The 22,086-nt window shown below is 46.9% G+C and overlaps 1 protein-coding gene across 2 annotated transcripts in view; it reads left to right on the top strand.

Moving 5' to 3' along the window:
* RFX4 (regulatory factor X4) overlaps nt 1-22,086 on the top strand; it is a 162,680-nt gene that overhangs the window by 121,034 nt on the left and 19,560 nt on the right. Inside the window, exons 12-15 of one of the 2 annotated variants that reach the window (XM_046010817.1) lie at nt 4,140-4,234; nt 4,661-4,778; nt 17,914-18,033; nt 18,376-18,534. In XM_046010817.1, the coding sequence (XP_045866773.1) occupies nt 4,140-4,234; nt 4,661-4,778; nt 17,914-18,033; nt 18,376-18,534 (492 nt within the window). Of the gene's footprint in view, nt 1-4,139; nt 4,235-4,660; nt 4,779-17,913; nt 18,034-18,372; nt 18,535-22,086 lie in introns of both variants that reach the window. The other variant, XM_046010816.1, reaches the window with a different exon arrangement.

The following is a 22,086-nucleotide window of genomic DNA, read 5'->3' as shown; positions in this document are numbered from 1 at the left end:
TAAAAAATGAGAACAGCAGTGTGTTGCCTGTCCGAGTGTACATCGGCCTGGAGTGAGCCAGATACGCTGTGCCTGTTTCCCAGCGGAGGGTCACACGAGTCAGCCCAGCTACGGGCAGGCGAACCTGCCATCACACTCAGTGTTTGAGGGGGGGAATGGATGGTGGTGTACTTCTGCGAACATGTGTTCATGTCCTGGTGGACAAAGCCTACGGGAATATTCCAGCTGTTGTCTGGATGAGGTCAGGCCAGGTGTTGTTAGCAGTAGCGGACGTGCAGGGGCCAGAGAACACCGCCACCGTCCACACACCTCTGCTGTTCCTCACCTGCCCACCGCGGCCTGCAGCCCCGGGACCTCCCACACCCAGTGGCCCTGGATGCGGGTCTCCTGGCAGCTTCCTTGTTTTGCTCAGCCTTCCTTTCTCATGCCTGGGTGGGGCCAGGAGTACGGAAATGGGAAGCTGCATGGAGGTTGGCTATCCCCTGAGAAGTTGGGCCTGTTCTCCTGAGCACCCCGGGCCCCTCAGACTGCCAGTCTGGGCCTTCTGTATGTCCTCTTGAGGGAACGTTCTTCAGCCAGGCTAAGCATGTGGTGGTTAAAAATAACTAAGTTCTGAAAGATGTTCCTACTAGAGACCTTCCCACTGAGTCCTTTTCAGAAGCCACAAGAGAGCAGCTGAAACCTGAACCCTGAGGTCCTTCCCTGTGGCTTCTTTCCTGGAGCGCCTTGTGTACTAGTTCCTTCCTCCACAGCAGCCATCAGCCTGCTTCCCCCCGGTAAGAACTTAGAGGTGGTCACTAAAGTAAGACGGGAGCTCACAGATGGCCGCCTCTGTGCAGGGTCTTCGGCCAGACCTACCACGGGCATGATCTCGTTAATTCTCTACACCAACCCCATGAGGAAGATACCCGCTCCCATTTTACAGAGGACAAGGCTCAGCCTCAGAGCGGGTGACCCTTACCCCCGGCAGCAGAGCGGGGCCCCTGACCTACACCTGACCTTGGCTTCACCACCATGTTCCAGTGCTACTCACCTGAAGGAGAAGAGAAGACAAAAATGATGAGATATGGGCAAGTTCCGGAGGCTGCGGGGTCTTTTCAGATTCTTATGGTCATGCTCCTGTTCTGTTTGTCCCCGCTCCCTGCTACAAGGCCAACAGAGAGCTTGGGTGTCAGCTGCCTACCAGCACTAGCTGTACCTCTGATCACTGTCTCCAGGCCAGGCATGGATGTATGGGAACCATCTGTGTGGTTGGGCCAGACAGATGAATGGGAACTGAGAAGGACACGACTCCCAGCAGCACGAGACCCAGCTCTCCCCTCCCCAGCACCTTTTATGGAGGAGGAAAACATCAACCATACGCACAGGAGACAATGCAGTCCCCATCGCTTGCTGTAGGGACATGCTCTGAGACTTTGCTGGAACACCTTGGAGATCACTGCAGCCTCTCCAAGAAGAAAACGTTTCGGGATTTTCTCTTCAGGTTCTCTTGGGCCCAGGACAGAATGGCACCCTTTAAAGCTGTGAGTGTACTCTTCTTCCCGAGGAAGGGAGTGCTGAGGTTTGGTTCATCCCAGCTGATACTAAACGCCTGTCATGGGCCAGGTACTGTGTTGGAAGCTGGGCAAAAATCATGGAGTAATATGGACAGTGCCCTTCCCGTGTGGAGCTCGGAGTTAATGAAAGATCAGACATTGAACAAGTAATTCACAAATGGTGGCGTGTTACACCTCTGTATGATGCAGTGCCTGGAAAGGGGGGGAGCAGAGTGAGCAAAGGCACCAGCCCCCAAGGCAGCAGGCCTGGCACGTGAATATCATCCCTGCAGATCCCCCTCCCCCGCACCCCAGACAGGTGGGCAGTAAGTTCTTGAACACAACTGTGTGCTGCACCCTCCTTTCCTTATCAGCAGTTGACAAGCCTGCACGTTCCTGCTTTAGGGGTCTCCTCAGCGAAACTGGTCCTTCCTGGGAATGCTCGCTTACCCTAAATTAAAGAACGCACATTCGGACTTGAGCGTGCTGATGAGCATGACCGTGGTAAGAGCAGGAGGTGGGGTGCCCCCAAATCCCTGGCTCTTGTGCCCAGTGACCCCAGCCTCCCTCTGGCTGGCTTTGAAACCCGCCTCTGCTATTCGCTGGCGGTGAGACCTGCGGAGGGTCACTGAGTGCCTCCGCCCCCTCCTTTGGAAAACGGGAGCAATAACAGTACCGGCCTCCTTGGGTGTTTCATCTGTTCACTCATCCAGCACCTGAGAATCCGCTGTCACATTCCCGAGGTTACTGCAGGCTTAGACTTGAGTGCCCATGCAAAGCAGTGAGGAAGGTGCCTGGCACGCGGCAAGACCCCAGGAGGTGTGAGCTGTAAGCACTCTCTCCGCCACTTGTGTCGTCCTCATCATCATCGACAGAAGCACGATAGCGCCCGATGCATCCACAGGGCCATCAAGAGGAAAGCACCCTGAAGAGAAATTAGATACCTGGGCTCCGTCCCAGCTCTGGCATTCACTCGCTCGCCCTCTGACTTCGAGGGGGACCTTTAATCTCATTGGAACACAGCTTCCTCCTCTGTAAAAAGACACTGATATTGACTCAATGGACATTTAAAGCCCCTTCTCGGGGCACCTGGGGGGCTCAGTGGGTTAAAGCCTCTGCCTTCAGCTCAAGTCATATCCCAGGGTCCTGGGATCAAGCCCCATATCAGGCTCTCTGCTCAGCAGGGAACCTGTTTCCCACCCACCAACCCCGCCTGCCTCTCTGCCTACTTGTGATTTCTGTCTGTCAAATAAATAAATAAAATCTTTAAATAAATAAATAAATAAAGCCCCTTGTCATTCTAAACTGTTCTGATATCCCCTGCCGGTGGCTGACAGACGTCATGAACTCAGCAAACTGGAGCACCTCAGCTATGCCTGTGAATGGGAGACCAAACACGGCACGGACAAATGAAAACTTTAAAAAAAAAAAAAGTGTGGCTCTAAAGGTGTGGTTTGGTTCACAGAGCTCCACATGCAGAAAACACAAAAGGGTCATGAAAAGAGATGTTTCAAACTGGAGGTCACCCCAGCAAGGTTTCTTTTTTCTCTAGTGCTTCACAAATTCCATAGCCCTTCCGGACCGGTTATTTGATGAGCAGCTGAAGACGGGCTATAAAGTAGCACCATTATCTTCCTTTTCCTAACGCAGAAACTAAGGACACAGAGATTGTTTCCTTTGCACTGTGAACATTTATTAAGCATCTACTGCATGCTGAGCCCTGAGAGGCTGGTTGGGCAGCTTGCCCAATATAGTTGTGGTTTAGAAACATTGAACTATCAAACATGCCCCGCCACGGGGCAGGAGCAAGGGATCGGTGCTGCCCGGGTCTGTTCATACAACCAAGCACATCCTGGATAACAGCTGCACGCGGGGAAGGCCCCAGCTAGGAAAGATCCCAGACAGAGAACTAGCCCCGGGAAACACACCACAACTGTCAAACAGCATTAGCAATGCAGCAAAGCGGGGGATACAGATAATAGAGTGCTACAGAAGCTCGGAGGACGAGTGACCAGTTCTGCTGGAAGCTCGGAGGACGAGTGACCAGTTCTGCTGGAAGCTTGGAGGATGACTGACCAGTTCTGCTGGAAGCTCGGAGGACGAGTGACCAGTTCTGCTGGAAGGTCGGAGGACGAGTGACCAGTTCTGCTGGAAGCTCGGAGGACAAGTGACCAGTTCTGCTGGAAGCTCGGAGGACGAGTGACCAGTTCTGCTGGAAGCTTGGAGGATGACTGACCAGTTCTGCTGGAAGCTTCAAGGACAAGTGATCAGTTCTACCAGTGTCCTGCGGAGGAGGAAAGGGATTTCATGAGAGGCATCATGTGGGCTGGGCACCAGGAGACAGACAGTCCAGGCAGAGGGAACTGCCTGAGAAAGCAGGGCTTGTTGAGGGCATGGCAAGTTAAACATGGGAGCCAGGCTCTCAGGCACTCAGGTGGCAAAGATGAGCCTGGAAAGGTAAGTCAGGGCGTATTTTCTAAAACCTAAATGCTCTGTTAAGACTGGAGTTCCATTCTATTCAATTTCATTCCTTTGTTCTTTTAAGATGTATCTCTGTGTAGACACAGCTGCAGTGATGTGTGGGGTCTCTCCTTTGTTTGACAGTGTACCAGGAATTTGACCACCTCCTGGAGGAGCAGTCTCCCATCGAGTCCTACATCGAGTGGCTAGACACCATGGTGGACCGGTGTGTTGTGAAGGTTGGTAACCCAGAGTGGAAGGAGCAGCCCGGGTACTGCAACTCACCATTCACCTTTGTGGCACTTGGGAGATAGAGAGCCCCACGCTGAGCTGTCTGAATGTTCCTCAGCAGCCACGGAGCCCTGGGATTCTGAGGAGAGCCCTCGGTCCCCTCTGGAAGTGGGGGCTGTAGAAGGCAGAACCATGAGTCTCCTTCCCCTGATTCAGCCAGGTCAGCATCTCTTTTATCTGCTGTGTGCACTGGGTCTTGACATAAGATTTCATTCTTTAAAGCATATTTTTTGCTGGAAGACACAGCAAGTCAAAAACCATTGTTCCAAAGCATTGAACTTGGAGACCCATAAGCCTTCCTGACATTTTTCAGGGGGTCGGTAATAAACCAAAAGTTACGTTGACCACTGTTTAAGCTGTTCCCTTTCTTGTAGGTGGCTGCCAAGAGACAAGGGTCCCTGAAGAAAGTGGCCCAGCAGTTCCTCTTGATGTGGTCCTGTTTTGGCACAAGGGTGATCCGGGACATGACCTTGCACAGTGCCCCCAGCTTCGGTAAGGCCACCCCAGCCCTCCCCATATCCAAACACTTTCTCTCTGGACTTGGTGCTTGAACGTCACCTCTCTAGATTCAACCTTGATCTCACTTGCTGTGTTTGAGCCCACAAGGACATCACCCTGAAACGTAGCTGTTCTGGAAGGCGTCGACATTGTCAGGACTTCCAGGGAGAAAGACAGCATTGTGTGCTAACGTATGCAAATCTGAAAATGGAGGTTCCCACCCAGCTAGTACTATTGGAGTTTAGAGGGGACTAAAAACATTGGGTGCACTCCCCTTTGGCCAGGTGTCCCCAGTGAGCGCCGCCGCGTCCCAGGACTATTGCAGAATTCCATAGTGTGGCCTTCCCAAGACCGAAAGCCTCTGAGTGGGAACACTGGCATACAGCTTGGCTAATGCTCCAGGAGTGGGGAGAGTGTCTAAAAGTTTCTTTAACACTGTGCCTCAGTCGGATCCCTAGAAAAGGACATTCATGTTCATTTTCCCTTTGGTTTTGCTGACCTTTGGGTGCGCCTCACCTCCCTCCCCAAGGGCACACCTACGGCTGCCAGAGTAATGTGACTTGGAATCTCTGCCCAGCGGTGCTCACGCTCGTCCGCAGGCAGGAACCCAACCACCGACCTAGGGAGAATGCTGTGCTACATTGTGGGACGCGGTTTACTCGTTTTCACTGAGTCCAGGTCCTCGTTAGCAAAGTGAGGAAAAACGCTAAGGCATCATCCAGACATCTGAAATCTCCAAACACTTTCGCCTCAAATTTTGAGGCATTTCGGCAAAGGGCTGTTGGTAGATTTTCTGCTTCAGTTCACTACTTGACTTTGCGAGTAGAGATGTGGTTTCATTTCTCATTACCTCCAATTAAGCCAGTCGGCTCTGGGGTTCGCTCTGGGTTTAATTTGACACTTTTCCATCCAGCTTTTTTATGGTCTTGTCACCATTTTCCAGTTGTGCTACACAACGAAGCGAGTATGTGGTAAAACAAAGGCGGCACTATTTTTTCTAAACAGCTCTGCCCGTGAAAGACTGTGTTTCCCCGGTTGGAGCAGTGTTTTGTTGTGGATTTCTTTAATCTCGGCCTTGGGAAGTTCTCGGCGCTGGCCTGCACCGTGGCTACAGATGGAAATTCTCTGTGAATGGTGCATGGAAATGCTCTGGTGGCCAATACCTGGGCAGGGCCATCGGGCACCGCGTTTTGATGACTTCCAGCAATTGTGTTAGCACATGTCACCACTGGTTCTGGGAAAACCATTCGCGCATCGCTGCTTGCAAGCCGCGAATGGCTGAAACATATTTGCGGTCTGTTCACTGCTTCAAAATCAAAGAATCCACAACATCGCACCCAAATATACGTACCCGCATCCACAAAGCAAGCCTCCTTTTTCGCTTTATCCCTTAATCTTCAGTGTGCTCATTCTTAAACTGATTATATAGATTACGGAGGCCCCTTCATTAGACAGGGAAAGTAATTTACTTGGCAGGATTCTTTGGAAATCATTTGTTTTTACTAAGTTAACAACATGATAGAGGAAATCAAGACAGTAGAACAGCTAGGGTTCTGTGAAAGGGCTGGATTTATTACCAAGCAACATTTTCCTTGAAATGTTTTCCTTTCTTTCTTGAACCACGCACTGTTTTAGGATATACCAGAAACTTGGACAAATGGCAGAAACGGTCACAGATGTCTTAGGAAAGGCAAGGAGCTGCTCACCCAATTTCACGTTGTCAGTATTTCCCAGCCCGAGGCGGGCTGAAATAATACCTGTTTCCAAGTCCATTTAGCACACTCTCTGCCGTGGTCCCGCTCATCCGACTCATTGTGGAATTCGGCAGCTTTGGGGTGACAGGCAAGTTGAAAGAATCCGCGGCAGACAAAAGCCCAGCTCCCCCTTTCTGCCTGTATATGTCAAAGACACAGTTGGTGGTTGTGTTTGGGTCATGTGTTCCCTGTATAAAAACAGCTAATTAGGAAAAAGAGCCCTCTGTTCACCGGCCCCCTCCCCCAGCGGCAGGGGCCAGCTCTATCTCGCCCATAACTCGCACAGGATCCCTGCCGCCCCCGTGGTGCGGCCGACCGTGCAGTGAGGGTGGGGAATATCACAGCGATCGGGGGAGGGGGGGCCTCCTCTGCCACCTCTGCCCAGAACGGCCTCTTTCAAAGGTAGTTGACTCCTTTCTTCTCCTTAATTCCTTTTCACTCTTTTCTTCCTAATTCCTTCTCACTGAAAAGAGCCTATGCTGTGAACTGAAGTAGCCAGACGATCTTTCTTTGCCGCCAGCAGCAGTTTCTAGTAAAATCAGTCAGCAAAGGCAGGCTGGCAGGAGACGAACTTTGAGTCCTAACGGGGCTGAGGAAAATAGTTTGTGTTTTTGAAACACACACACACACACACACACACACACACACACTCTCACACCCTCACACCCGTGTATTTTCCGTCGACGCTGTGATTTCCGTTCAGAGGACACCTGGATCCCAAGTCAGTGCAGGTGTCTTTACCCTTTCACTCTGGGTTCTCCCCACATGCCCTGGATTTCACTGCTGGGAACATCTGGAGGCAACCATAGTCCCTGGAAGTACTCCGGCATCAAACTGTTGGAAAAGCCACCCCAGGTTTGCCCACCAAGGGGGCAGGATTGCTCACAGCCCACGTTCTCACCTGCCCACGCACCTGTTTTCTGGCTTAGTGTCGTAGTTCAGCTGCTCGGGAAGGGCCGAGGGGGCCACATGGGAGCAGTCCCGTCAGGCACCCTGCTCCCACACCAGGTGGCCGTGACCGGAGACTTCCACACTGCTTCTCCTGGCGTAGGTGACCAGGCCTGGCTGTCTTACCCAGACCCTGCGAAACGTTGCACACATCAGCCAGGCCCCTGCCAAGCGCTAGGAGGCAGGAACTGCTTCTCCTGTATTCAGGAGGAAGCCGACCCCAGAGGAGAGGGGCTGGCCCACAGGTGCACAACAGACTGTGCTGAGGCCCCTGGAATCTTCTCCATCCTAGAGCCCTGTTCTTCCTGCTCAGCCACCACCTCGTCTAGCTTTCTGCAGCTGAATACTACTCATAAAAACAAGGTAACATTGATGGAGAGCCTAGCATGCACAAGGCACGATACTGGGCACATCCTCATTTAACTCTTGCAACGACCTGTGAAGTCTGATGGAGAACGTGAAGCAAAGGCAGGATCATGCTGCTCATCGTAGCAAATGCTTAGAAGGCACGTATTACAATCAGTCCTCACACTAACTCTTCGAAGCAGATAATAATAGGTAGAAGAGAAGCTTGGAGAATTTTCTTGCCCAAGATCAGTATGGCAAGGGGCAGAGCTCTGTTTCAAAATCACATCTGCCTGACCACGAAACCCATGCTGCTTCAGTCTCCACAACTCAGACAAACACCCTGGACTCAGAGGCTGAGCACCGAAAGGTAAGACAAATTTGTTTAATCCTCACAGATGGATTTTTAAAAATCCATATTGATAGATTTAAAAATGTTTTGAAGCTATGAGAGAGCAAAACATCATGAGTAAGAAGGGATGCCAGAAATGGTATCTTTCAAGTGTTGAGAACAAAGAACTGTCAACCATCATTTAAGACTGAGGGCAAAGTAAAGACACACTCCGTTCTGCAAAGACTAAGAGAATGTGGCCCCACAGAACATCACTTGAAAAGCACTTAAAGGATGCATTTTCGCAAGAAGAAAAATAAAGGTCTGGGATACAAGAAACAACCAGGTTCTAGTTATTGTTGATGTGTAACAAATTACCCCAAAGCTTAGTGGCATAAAAATAGTATTTTCATTATGCATGTGGATTCTGTGGGTCAGGAATTTGAACATGGCACAACAGGGCTGGCTTATCCCTATGATGTCTGGAACCTCAGATGGAAACACTCAAGGGCAGTGGTGCTTTGACAGCTGGAGGCTGGAATCAGCTGGAGGCTTCTTCCCTCCTGTGTCTGTGCTTGGGTTTGGATGTCTTGAAGACAGGACTGCTGTGATCAGGATGCCTTCTGTGGGCACTCCATGTGGCTCAGTGTCCACACTGCAAGGTGGCCTCTGAATAAGTCAACTTGTCACATGGTGGCTCACTCTTCCGGGGGAAAGCCACATGGCTTTTTATGACCCAATCCCAGAAGTCGTCACCTCCCCCATACTCTGTTGGTCAAAGCATTCACAAACCAACCAAGTTTGAAGAGGGTGCAGAGACACCCAATTTTCCATGGAAGGAGTGTCCAACAATTTGGGGGCCCTCTTTTAAGATGAGAGAAATTCTTAAATTTGCAAACAAATTTAATTACTAGCATTTAAAAAATATTTTTCATGTTTAAAAAAGATAAAAGCAAGCCCCAGGCTACAAAGTAACATGAGATGGTGGGAAAAGAAGCTTCAAGGACTGGTTAAAGAGCGCTAAGGTTTTTGTCTCCAAATGTTAAATAATTTTAGACTTCACTGAAAAAAATACATTTTGGATTTAATGTGTGAGATATATATTAATAAATCAAGAGCTCATCACTAAATCATCATAATTTACAAAGGAAAATGGAAAAATTTGAAAAGAGATGGCAAGATAAAAAAGCATAGAAACAGGATGGCAAACAAAAAACATAAAACAAGATGCTAGAAAAAAGATCAAGTAACAATTGCAGTAGATGTCAAAGTCTCTTCCTTCCAAAACATCGGGCACCAATGTTTTTACAGATAGCTTTTACTAAACTTTTAAGAAATATAAAATCCTTAGTTAATGAAAATGAACATGTTTCAGACAATAAAAACAAAAGGAAAGCTATACAACTCACGAAGCTGATGTATCTCAATTATGAAGCTAATACAACCTCAACTTCAAAATCTTGGAAGAATGGTAGAAGAAGAGAAAATTTCAACCCAACCACACATATAGATGAAAACTTCTAAATAAAATACTAGCAGATCAAATCCAGCAGCAAAATTTTTAAGATCATGATTAATAAGGTTTATGGCAAGAATTCAAGTATGATTCAAAGTCAGAAAAATTACTTATCGACATACACAATTAAACATATTAAATGAGAAGAATCATATGGTCCTCTCTATAGATGTAGAGGGGGAAAAACGGATTTGATATAATTCAGCTCCCAGGTATAATTTTTTAAACTCTTAGCAAACTAGGAATAGAGGGGAATTTACTTAATATGTTTCAAGGGCAACCAAAACCCTACAGTGAACATCATACTAACTGGTGAAACTTTAGAAGTTTTCCCATTCAAATCATGAAGACAAAATGCCTTTTAACACTGTTTCTAATAAATATTGACTGGAAGTCCTAGCCGATGCAATAAGAAAAGTAAAAGAAATCTAAGAAATGGAAAGGAAAACACAAAAACTGCCTTTTGTTATAGATGTCATGATGGCCGACAAAAGAGTCTACAAACTAATAGTGTAAAGAAGAATTCAGTGAGATCATTCAATTGAGTTTTTTTTAAATCATTGGTATTCTTAGCATAAACCAGAACCTAATTAGAAAATATAATTGAGTGTGTGTATATAGTAAGTGTATACTAACATATATTAAGTATATGTCATAGTATATATAAATACATTCTCATATACCATTCAAAATAGCCAAAGGAACTAAAAAATACCTATAAAATAATTCTAACAAAAATCGTTTGAAGAACTTCAAGGAGAAATTTTTAAAATATTATTGAAATATACCCTGTTTGTGTTTGGAAAGAGTCAACATCAAAGAGATCATTCTACCAATTAATACACAAATCCAATAGAATTCTAGTCCAATTCTTAATTTTTTTCCCTTTGATTTTGACAATCTGATGTGAAAATTCATGTGGAAAGGCAAAATGCCAAGGATAGTAAAGATATTTTGAAGGTGAAGAACAAGATGTAGGGTCTTGCTTACCTGATACTCACACTTGTTACAGACTAAGACAGTGTGGGGCTGTAACGTAGTGAGACCAGTAGAGAAGTGAAACAGAACAGAGGTGCCCAAGACAGACAGATAGAAACTTGTCATCCCCTCATCAGATCCTTGTTCCCTTATCTGTTAAACAAGAGGATTGTATATATAACAGAGATGGCACTAAAAATCAGTGGATTAGGCAAATTTCTTCTGGACAAATTAAAAAAAAAAAAGTTGTAGACCCCTTGTCTACAACTTCCGAAAGGAAACATCTCAATGGGGGGAAAAAGACCTTAAACCTTTTGGAAGAAAACAAGGAATGATATCTTTATGATCTTGAAATAGTATATTATTTATTTTTAAAGGCACAAAAAAAACCCAATCATAAAATATTACAAAAATAAATATGTTTGGGTTTCAAAATTGTGTTTATTAAGCACATCATAAGCAAAGTGAAGAGATAAAAGCCACAGACAAGAATGTATTTTGCAGTGCATACAACAAACAAACTGCATATATAAGAAACCCCTGTAAACAAATTGTTTAAATACCCCAGTAGAAATTCATATACCCCAATATTATTCCAATACCCCAAAAGAAAAATGAGCAAAGAAAATGAATAGGTGATTCACAGAAGGGGAAATGCTAGTTGACATTAATCATTTGAAAAGATGTGTACCTTTCTAGTAATTAGAGTAATGCCAACTATAAAGACCATAAGATAATACTTCACACCCTTCAGACTGGCAAGGATTATATTTCATGCACTATCAGTAGGATTGTAAAAAATTGGGGTGAGCAATGGGACACCATCTCTTAAGACCAAAGATGCAGGCACTCTTGGACCCAGCAGACACAAGAAAAGAGGTGCAGAAAATATTCGTAAGAGTCAGTTTCCAATAGTGGAAACTTACAAACAACCTAAATTCCATCACCAGGAGAATGGATAAATAAAGTGTGGTATATGCGGACAGTGGCCATCGGACTCGAGCTGCGTGCCTCCATGTGGATGGATTATCAAAAGCAAGTAGTGGACTGTTCTGTGAGGTATGATACCATTTACATCATGTGTGAAAACAGTACCATATGTTATTTATGGATACATAATTATATGTAGTAAGAGTAGAACAAATAAATACCAAATTCAAGTCAGCGATTATCTCAAGTTGAACGCCATGAGGCAGAGAAATACAATTAAGGAAAAGAACACAGAGACTTCATCCTTATCTTCAATTAAAAAACAAATCTGATTCAAACATAGTAAAATATTAAGATCCTATAAAGCCAGGAGTTGAGTCCACTGCCGTTCATTTTAAAATTCTGTGTACTCTCCTATATATTTGAAATTGTTCATAAGAAAAGAGAAATGCTTTCATGCTATGAAATGTGATCAACTATGTTAACATGTAGCAACAGCAACAAAAATCTCCTTTGTCTGTGTCCTAATACCCTTTTCCACAGCAGACTCAAATGCCAACTCTGTGACTTTAGGCAAGTTGTTTAAAGCCTCTGAGCCTTCATTTCCCCGTTTATTAGTTGAAGATAATAATCTTCGGCAGATAATAATCTGCCGGAAAGAGAGCTCAGCATAGTGCATATAGTACACGGGGCTTGCGCGTTTGATTGGTTGATCTAACAGATAGTCATTGAGCCTCTACTCTGTGCCTGGCACTATTGTGGACACTGGGTATGGAGAACAGTGGGGGGAAGAAAAACCAGATAAACATCTGCATTTATGGAGCTTGTATCTAGTATGATACAGGTTATAAAGTACAGGGAACGGTGATAAGAACTAGGGAGAGAAAACCCAGGGTGTCAGCTGTAACTGCCTCTCTCCTGTCTGTTGGTCTTTGATGTTTCTCTCTTCCTCCCTCCATCCTGCCTCCCCTCATCCCTTTTTCTCTCTCTCAGTCTTTGTATCCCCCTTTTCACTTTGCCCTCTTCTCCTCGCACTGTTCCCATGGCCAACCGCCCCCCAACCCCCTGCCAGCACTGAACTATTTGTTGCCCAATTATCTTAATGATTGACTTCTGCTACGTGGGACCCTGTAGCTTTTGTGGAGTCAGGATCTGAACTTTAGGTTTCTTGTGGACTCAGAGCACTTGGCAGCGTAGGGAGGCAGCAGTAGCTCTACAAACTCATGAAAAGGTGATTTAAAATTAGAGACCAGTTGGGTAACTGATCAGAGCCATTAAGGAAGAGAGCTTGAAGCTCAGAATCAACACTTGCCCCAGAATACTGGCCTCCCAGCCTAGATATGATGCTTCTCCCTGTGAGGTCTTGGACAAATTTCTTCACCTCGTCAGATCTTTGTTTCCTTGTCTATAAAAGGGAAGGGTGTATAGATGACTTCAAAGGCATCTGCCTGGGATAAAACTACGACACCCATTTCCATTATCTAGAGTTTTTCGTTCTAACTCATCGTTACGTGTTTCTATCTTTCTATCCTTTTGGACCTAGAGCAACATTGCAGCAAATAGTTTTTTCATTTTGAAGGCCCTTTGAAGTATTTGATGCTATCTTTTGACCACTTTGGCTGTATGAGCAAAACAATCATTATGATATGATATCCTACGGGATCTTAAAACATCAGGAGCAAAAGGGACTTTACAGATAACAATAGTTACCATTCATTAAACTTCTAGTGTGTCCTTTTCCTCACTATAGTTAGTACTTCTGTAACCAAAACGGGTTGTACTACCCCCCTTTTAGAGAGCTATGTTGCCTAATGAGCTGCATAGAATCAGTCTTAGGTTCAAGTCCCAGTTCTGCCAGTTATTAGTTTTGTGATACTGGACACTTACTTCACCTCTCTAGGTCCCAGTGTCCTCCTTTGCAGAAGGAGAGTATCACTCATCTCCTATAGTTGTGATGAGGATTAAGTGTGATAATAAATCTGCACATTTACACAGATCTACATACAGATAATGAATCTGTCCTAGAGCAAGGGCTCAAGAAGTGGCTGATTTTGTTGTTAACGTTTACTAGGAGTAACTCATCCAGGGTCTAAGTCACTAAGTGGCAGAGCTGGATGTCAGCCTGGGTGCATTGTTCTAGCGCCCATGCAGTTACTCACAATGCTGAACCTCCTTAGTGGTTCAGGGGACCCATTTTGGGGAAGTGGATGGAAAGTTGAGTTTTGGAGGCTACATCTCACTGTGGCTTAGCACAATCGACCCCTTTCTGAATTTCAAATGGACACAACACCCTGGGGATGAAGGAAGAATGTGGTAAAAGTATAGGACAGGAACACTGGCTTTGAGCTTTGTGGATACCAGGACCAGAGTTTGTGGCAGGCTCTGAAGAGAGGGGGGATATAAGAGTTGGTGTATGTGGCCGGTTGGGCATCCACTGGCCTCAGAGTTAAGCTGAGGATTTTCTTCTATAGCCTTCTGTAAGGGGGTGTGTATGTGTGTCCGTGTGTATGTGCAGAAGCCAGGTGCAATTAAAAAGGAAATTGACAAATTCTACCAAGAAGGTGGAATTAAAAAGGAAAAATTGATGAATTCCACCAAGGAGATGTTGTGCTGTTACTCCCCCACTGGCCCCAACACCTTATTTCTGACAAGTATGATGCACTAACCAGCTGTGCACCTGGAGCCATAGCCTTAGCACCCTATTCCTGAGACTTGAAAAGGCACAGCTCCCAACTCAAAGGACCCATCTGGGACCTGGGCTTTGATTTTCTTCATCTGTGAGTAGACTGAACTGGATGATCTGTAGGGGACTGGAAACAGATTTGGGAGCCAGACCAAACCAAGGCAAATCCCTACATATCGCTAATGGAGGGACTCATTTCCTGCTCCCTAAGGGAGCACAGTACCACCTATCCCAGTCTTGGTAAGGAGGAGACGTGTGTTAAGTGTTTCGTAGAGTTTGAGCACATGGTAAGCATTCAGTAGACCATGACGGCGACGATGAGGACTACGACTAGGACAGTGATAACAGTCATGGTGGTGATGATGGAATCACAGTAGAAGTAATACCAGAGAGTCTTCCAGGTCCTCTAAAAAGTAGACTAGAGGGAAATGGGAAGAGGAGGTCAGCTGTACATAGGTGGGTGAGAAGTTTTGGACATTTCATGGGTAGCGTTTTGGACATTTCATGGGTAGCAGAATAGCCACACGGAGATGTCCCCTTGGGAGTTGGAAGCATGGGACTAAAGAAGAAGGTTTGGTCCTTCTGGCTCTGGCTTTCCTGAAGCTTGACCACAGCAGACATTAATCGAGCCTCTTCCACATGTGGATCATCCCACTGGCCATGGTGGCAGCACGACATGCAAGAAAAGATGGTTTTGAAATAATGTGTTATAATAGGAACATAACTACCTTATGGGGTGGTTGTAAAGATTAAATGAGAGGATATGATTTTGAGCACAGAGACTGGCCCTTGGGAAAATTCCTGGGGAGGATTGTTGTCATCCCTTTTCATAAACAATCTAAGAATGAAGAATGCTATTTGAGAATACCATACATTCTCGATTTAATACCTTTTCTTTTTTTTTTTTAAGATTTTATTTATTTATTTATTTGTCAGAGAGAGAGAGAGAGCACACAAGCAGGCAGAGTGGCAGCCAGAGGCGGAGAGAGAAGCAGGCTCCCTGCTGAGCAAGGAGCCCGATGTGGGACTCAATCCCAGGACCCTGGGATCACGACCTGAGCCAAAAGCAGCGGCTTAACCAACTGAGCCACCCAGGCGTCCCCTAATACCTTTTCTAATAAACATGTGTTAAACAGATGTCTCAGAGACATTTAAGGAAATAATTCAGTTGTTGTAATTTTTAATTTTCAGTTCTGCTCCCAGAATTATGTCAGGTACATCAGTATAGGTACATCACTATACTGATGGCAAAATCCCTGCCATGGACATCCTTATAGTCCAATTGGGGAAACAAGGCATACTTGTGAAAGAGATAAAAATGAAAGATTTTTGCACAGAAATCAGTTGCATTTCTGTACACCAACAACAAGCCTGAAGAAAGAGAAATTAAGGAGTCAATCCCATTTACAATTGTACCCAAAACTATAAGATACCTAGGAATAAACCTAACCAAAGAGACTAAGAATCTATACACAGAAAATTATAAAGTACTCATGAAAGAAATTGAGGAAGACACAAAAAAATGGAAAAATGTTCCATGCTCCTGGATTGGACCTAAAGCAATCTACACATTTAATGCAATCCCTATCAAAATACCATCCATTTTTTTCAAAGAAATGGAACAAATAATCCTAAAATTTATATGGAACCAGAAAAGACCTCGAATAGCCAAAGGAATATTGAAGAACAAAGCCAAAGTTGGTGGCATCACAATTCCGGACTTCAAGCTCTATTACAAAGCTGTCATCATCAAGACAGCATGGTACTGGCACAAAAACAGACACATAGATCAGTGGAACAGAATAGAGAGCCCAGAAATCGACCCTCAACTCTATGGTCAACTCATCTTCGACAAAGCAGGAAAGAATGTCCAATGGAAAAAAGACAGCCTCTTCAATAAATGGTGCTGGGAAAATTGGACAGCCACATGCAGAAAAATGAAATTGGACCACTTCCTTACACCACACACAAAAATAGACTCCAAATGGATGAAGGACCTCAATGTGAGAAAGGAATCCATCAAAATCCTTGAGGAGAATGCAGGCAGCAACCTCTTCGACCTCAGCCGTAGCAACATCTTCCTAGGAACAACGGCAAAGGCAAGGGAAGCAAGGGCAAAAATGAACTATTGGGATTTCATCAAGATCAAAAGCTTTTGCACAGCAAAGGAAACAGTTCACAAAACCAAAAGACAACTGACAGAATGGGAGAAGATATTTACAAACGACATATCAGATAAAGGGCTAGTATCCAAAATCTATAAGGAACTTAGCAAACTCAACACCCAAAGAACAAACAATCCAATCAAGAAATGGGCAGAGGACATGAACAGACATTTCTGCAAAGAAGACATCCAGATGGCCAACAGACACATGAAAAAGTGCTCCACATCACTCGGCATCAGGGAAATACAAATCAAAACCACAATGAGATATCACCTCACACCAGTCAGAATGGCTAAAATTAACAAGTCAGGAAATGACAGATGCTGGCGAGGATGTGGAGAAAGGGGAACCCTCCTCCACTGTTGGTGGGAATGCAAGCTGGTGCAACCACTCTGGAAAACAGCATGGAGGTTCCTCAAAATGTTGAAAATAGAGCTACCCTATGACCCAGCAATTGCACTACTGGGTATTTACCCTAAAGATACAAACATAGTGATCCGAAGGGGCACGTGTACCTGAATGTTTATAGCAGCAATGTCTACAATAGCCAAACTATGGAAAGAACCTAGATGTCCATCAACAGATGAATGGATAAAGAAGATGTGGTATATATACACAATGGAATACTATGCAGCCATCAAAAGAAATGAAATCTTGCCATTTGCGACGACGTGGATGGAACTAGAGCGTATCATGCTTAGTGAAATAAGTCAATCGGAGAAAGACAACTATCATATGATCTCCCTGATATGAGGACATGGAGAAGCAACATGGGGGGGTAGGGGGATAGGAGAAGAATAAATGAAACAAGATGGGATTGGGAGGGAGACAAACCATAAATGACTCTTAATCTCACAAAACAAACTGGGGGTTGCTGGGGGGAGGTGGGATTGGGAGAGGGGGAGCGGGCTATGGACATTGGGGAGGGGAGGCGAACCATAAGAGACTATGGACTCTGAAAAACAACCTGAGGGTTTTGAAGGGTCAGGGGTGGGAGGTTGGGGCAACCTGAGGGTTTTGAAGGGTCAAGGGTGGGAGGTTGGGGGAACAGGTGGTGGGTAATGGGGAGGGCACGTTTTGCATGGAGCACTGGGTGTTGTGCAAAAAGAATGAATACTGTTATGCTGAAAAAATAAATAAAATGGAAAAAAAAATAAAAAAAAAATGAAAGATTTTTGAACAAAGTGAATGGTGCCCAGATGAGGGTAAGGCCAGTGACTCTGCGAGGGCCAGATTGAGCAAGGAAAAGACTCGCTTGCTACAAAGTGTTAGTGACACTTACCTGATGTCAAGCACTAGCCTAGGCTGAGGACACAGCAAAGAGGAGCAACTTTTGACCATGCAGAGAGGATTATGGAGCGGGGAATGAGAGACTTGAACGGAGCGTTGGAGCCCAGTGTAACACGGACTGCTGAGCAGGTGGAGGGGTGTACCTGAGCTGCCCTGACTTACCTTTCTGTTCGGATCTTCTCTCACCAGGGTCTTTTCACTTAATTCACCTGATGTTTGATGACTACGTGCTCTACCTGTTAGAATCCCTGCACTGTCAGGAGCGTGCCAATGAGCTCATGCGAGCCATGAAGGGAGAAGGAAGCACTGGTAAGCTGGCATTTCCCTGGGAATTTCCCTACTTGGCAACTTGATTTGTATCCTTACTTCCATGTTCTGTGTTTCTTCAGCTCTGTCTTCCCAAGAATTTAACTGTAGTTGGCAGGCCAAGTGGTGTGAAACCAATGATGTCTTCTTCTTCTTTAGAGTGGGCATGCGCGTGTGTGGAATTGTCTTGCCCGCCATGATGGTGGTGCCCAAATCATCAGAGGGCTTGAAGCAGGGGGTGACATGACACAGATGAGAAAGAATATTCCAATTGTTAAAGTCCTTTAAAGACAACTTGCCCTGACCTTTTGTTCTGAGGACCCATCCTTTCTCTACCCGTAGCAGAAGTCCGAGAAGAGATTGTCCTGACAGAGGCCGCCCCGCCGACCCCTTCCCCAGTGCCATCGTTTTCGCCAGCAAAATCCGCCGCATCCGTGGAAGCGCCACCTCCGTCCTCCCCGGTCAGCAACCCGTCCCCTGAGTACACTGGCCTCAGCACCACAGGTAACGAAAGGCCTCCCGCAGGCTCTGAGTGCGGAGTTGGTACTTAAAGCCAGAGCTTTCTGGAAAAACGTTCTTCCCCCCAAAATGCCAAGCATTTGCCTGGATTTACAGATGCCTCGCAGTTACTCATTTATTTGTAGGTACATATTCTTCTTGCTTCTGTTTTCAAGTTGGCAGATGGAGTACATGATAACTGCCACCCTCCCCAACCAAGCCACTGAAATGGTGAGAATGATATGACATAAATTAATACACAGCCATTCTTTCTTAAAAACAAGAAAGGGAGCTCTCTGAACCAGAAATTGAGCGGCATCTCTGGAAAGTGGGGCAGCCAGGAAGCCATATGCTAAGACATGTCAGCCATGGCAAGGCGGGGGCAGTAAGCAAGGTGCAGGCTGGTGCTCTGGGGCTCCCCAGGAAGCCGAGACTCCCTCTGGTGGGAGGCCCCGAGGAGGACCACACACAGGAGTGGCTCTTCACTTTAACTGTGGACGGCGGAGCAGAAGGGCCTTCTAGACAGAGGGCGGTGCGAACAGATGCACAGGGCTGGGGGCGTGTGAGGCTTTCTCAGGGCACGGGAAACTTTTCAGTAGGAGATCCGCGAAGGCATCCTGGGAGGCTGGACCTGTAAGCTGCGGTCGCGTCCTGAAGGACCTCGAATGCCAAGACACGGTTCGGAAAATAGAGAGGAGGTGATACGAGGATAATAATAACTAGTTGCTAAGGTCCGGTGTCACTGGGGTAGTTGTCTCACGATAACACGGCAAGCTTGTGGCGGAGAAGTGAAGGGTCACAAACCTTAAGTCCCTTGTTCCGGGCACCGCACTCACTCAGCCATTCAACAAATGTCCTTAAGACATTGCTCACGAGACTTGTGGAAACGAGACTGTGGCGGTGGCGTGCGTCCGTGCACATGCGTGCATGTGCCTCCAGAGCAGCTCATGTGGCTGCTGTGGGATCAGAGGACGTACGAAAGCCAAGAGCACTTTGCTAACAATGAGGTTTGATCCAGATAGAAGGGCTTACTGTGATTAATGCCTAGAAGGTTGGGGCTGCGGGGAAGCTCTGGAGGCCAGAGGAAGCAGTGGTCCGCTCCCTTCCCACCTGAACTCTGGCAGGCAGGAGGGAAACCTGCAGGAGAGAGGGGACATGCAAGGCAGTCTTAGAAGCTGACAGAGAACTGACAGGAGAGGAATGAAAGGCAGAGAAGACCTTCTGCTAGATGGGCCCTGGGTCGGGCTGGGCCAGCCGAAGGACCAGTCCTTGCAGAGTGGAGGGCTTCTAAGACTGTGATGATCCATTCGTCATCTTTCCTTCCAAACCTTAACTATTCTCCCCGTTACCTAAATCGAAATCTGGAAATCGGCTTCAACTCTTTCCCTCAGCTTCTGTATTCGTTAGGTTAGGCTAAGCCACTGTAACAAAACAGATCCAAAAGGTACGGAGTTAACACAGGAGAGAGCGATTTCGTGCTTACAGACAGTCCTGGCAGGGTGTTCAGGTCAGAGAGGAGGCCCTCTCGAATGCAACCATTTGGAAACACTGGGTCTTTTGGTATTAGGTTGCACGGCACTGCAAGGCAGTGGTTCTGAAAGTGCGGTCTGTGGACCAGCAGTCCTATCTTCTCCTGGGAACGTCTTAGAAATGCTCGTTATCAGGTCCTGTCACAGACCTTCTGAATCAGAAACTCTAGGGGTGAGGCCCACAGATTTGCTCAACACGCCTCCAGGTGATTCGGATGCACACCAGCTAGAGGCCCACTGCCTTTGGGCTTGTCAAGTCTGCGACCAGCTGATGGAAAGAGAAGGTGGGTGGGGAGAGGAGAGCGCACGCTCTCAAAGCTTGCACCTTCCTGGCCTGCAGGGGGTGCTTGCTTGTCCCTTCCATTCCCATCCCCCCAGCGAGGACTCAGTCACAGGGGCTCAGGTAACTGCAGAGAGCAGCTGGGAAACGAAGGCTGCTTGGACGGACCTGTTTCTTCCCATCCCACCGTCACCGTGTGTTCAGGCCTTCCCCACCTCTTGCGGACATCGAGCGGATTCTCAAGCTGGTGGCCTGCCTCCCCTTTTGTCTGTCCACTTTCTTGCTGCCCACTGCACTAGTTTCCCTCCCAAGTGCAGGGGCCAAGTCCACCACCCCGCACCTCACACTCAGGCCTGTGAGCAGGCTCGTTCTCCAGTCGCTGCTCACCCCGCTCCCCCTGCCCCTGAGGAAATCCCTGTCGTCTCCATTTCCCTCACGCTCCAGGTTTGCATTTTCCTCCAGACCCTCACAGCATGCTTGAGCTTACTTATATCTGAGTTCTACTTAGAATTATTTTGAGGATAGACTAGGGACTAAATCGCATGGTTTTGAAGACCAAATAAATAGGGTGAGATTGCCCTATTTAGGATGTTGTGTTTTACCCATTCATTTGTTTACGGGTCCATCCGTTTATCTACCCATTTATCCAATAAATTTTTCTCCAGTGGCTTCTATGTACTAAGCACTTCAGATCCTTGCCTCCTGGGACGATGTTATTTAGAGGTTCGGGATCTGATGGGTGCTAACTTGGGCTGATTTTGGAGCAGGGAAGGGAGGAGCCCAAAGGAAGCCATGTATCTGGAGGGTCTGTGAAGACTGGATAATGCGCGAGCAGGTGGTCTGGGCAGAGGGAGGAAGCATTAGTACAAAGACCTGGAGGCAAGAGACAGCATGTCCTTTTCAGAGAAGCTAAAGTATATATCCTAGGAATCTTCCATTAATTCCTTCCCTCGAGTCTCCTCCTCCTCCAGAACTAGCGCTACTCAGGGAACGAGCAGGTGCTTAGGAGCCTATCAGGTGCCTGCCCTCGTGTGCACTGTGCCAGGGGCGGAAACTTGCCAAGGAACTCAACGTCCTTTGTCAGGGACGGCTAAGGAGACTGGATTCTTCAGTGCATTGCGAAGGAAGGGGGTCAGAAACTGGCATTAGATAGAGCTTTGATTTTGCTTTGGGTATGCGGCCGGAAAGCGCCCTCACCTTCCGTGGGAATTTACATTCCGCCATCACATACGTGTTTACATGGATGCACCTGGAATTGTGCTTTGTCTCCACTTTAAGGAGGAAAAACACGCCTCCTCCCTCATCCATCCCATTTTCTCTCCGTCGTGGGCTGTTGCAGTTTCTGCTTAGGAGGCTTGGGAAGAGGAGCCGTAGGGGAAAGAACCACCTGAGTCACGGGGAGAGAACTCGAGCCCTGTTCACAGCTCTTCAGCCACTCGGAGGTCCTTCCCAGGCCAGAGCATGGGGCAAGGCAGGAGCCAGGTCAGTAAGAAGGGCTCTCAGCCTCACGCCGACCGCCCCGGGAGACGCACGTGAGCCGATCGGTGACAACGTCCTTACCGTGAAAATAAAATAAACAGGGAAACCATGCGCACCAGACAGTCGTGCGTTGTGGAGCAGAAGTGGTTTGTGGGGGGAGCTCTTCGGCAGCACGGCAGCTCGTCCAGCCAGGAGACTGTGAGGCAAGAAGGGGACAGGAGGGCTGCGAAGGTGGTATGTCCAGAATCTCTTCATAATTCTCGTCCGGCT

The sequence above is a fragment of the Meles meles genome, chromosome 7 (genome assembly GCF_922984935.1).
Source record: "Meles meles chromosome 7, mMelMel3.1 paternal haplotype, whole genome shotgun sequence".
NCBI lineage: Eukaryota > Metazoa > Chordata > Mammalia > Carnivora > Mustelidae > Meles > Meles meles.
The sequence above is the reverse complement of the archived record's forward strand: the minus strand, read 5'-3'. Positions and strand labels throughout refer to the sequence as shown.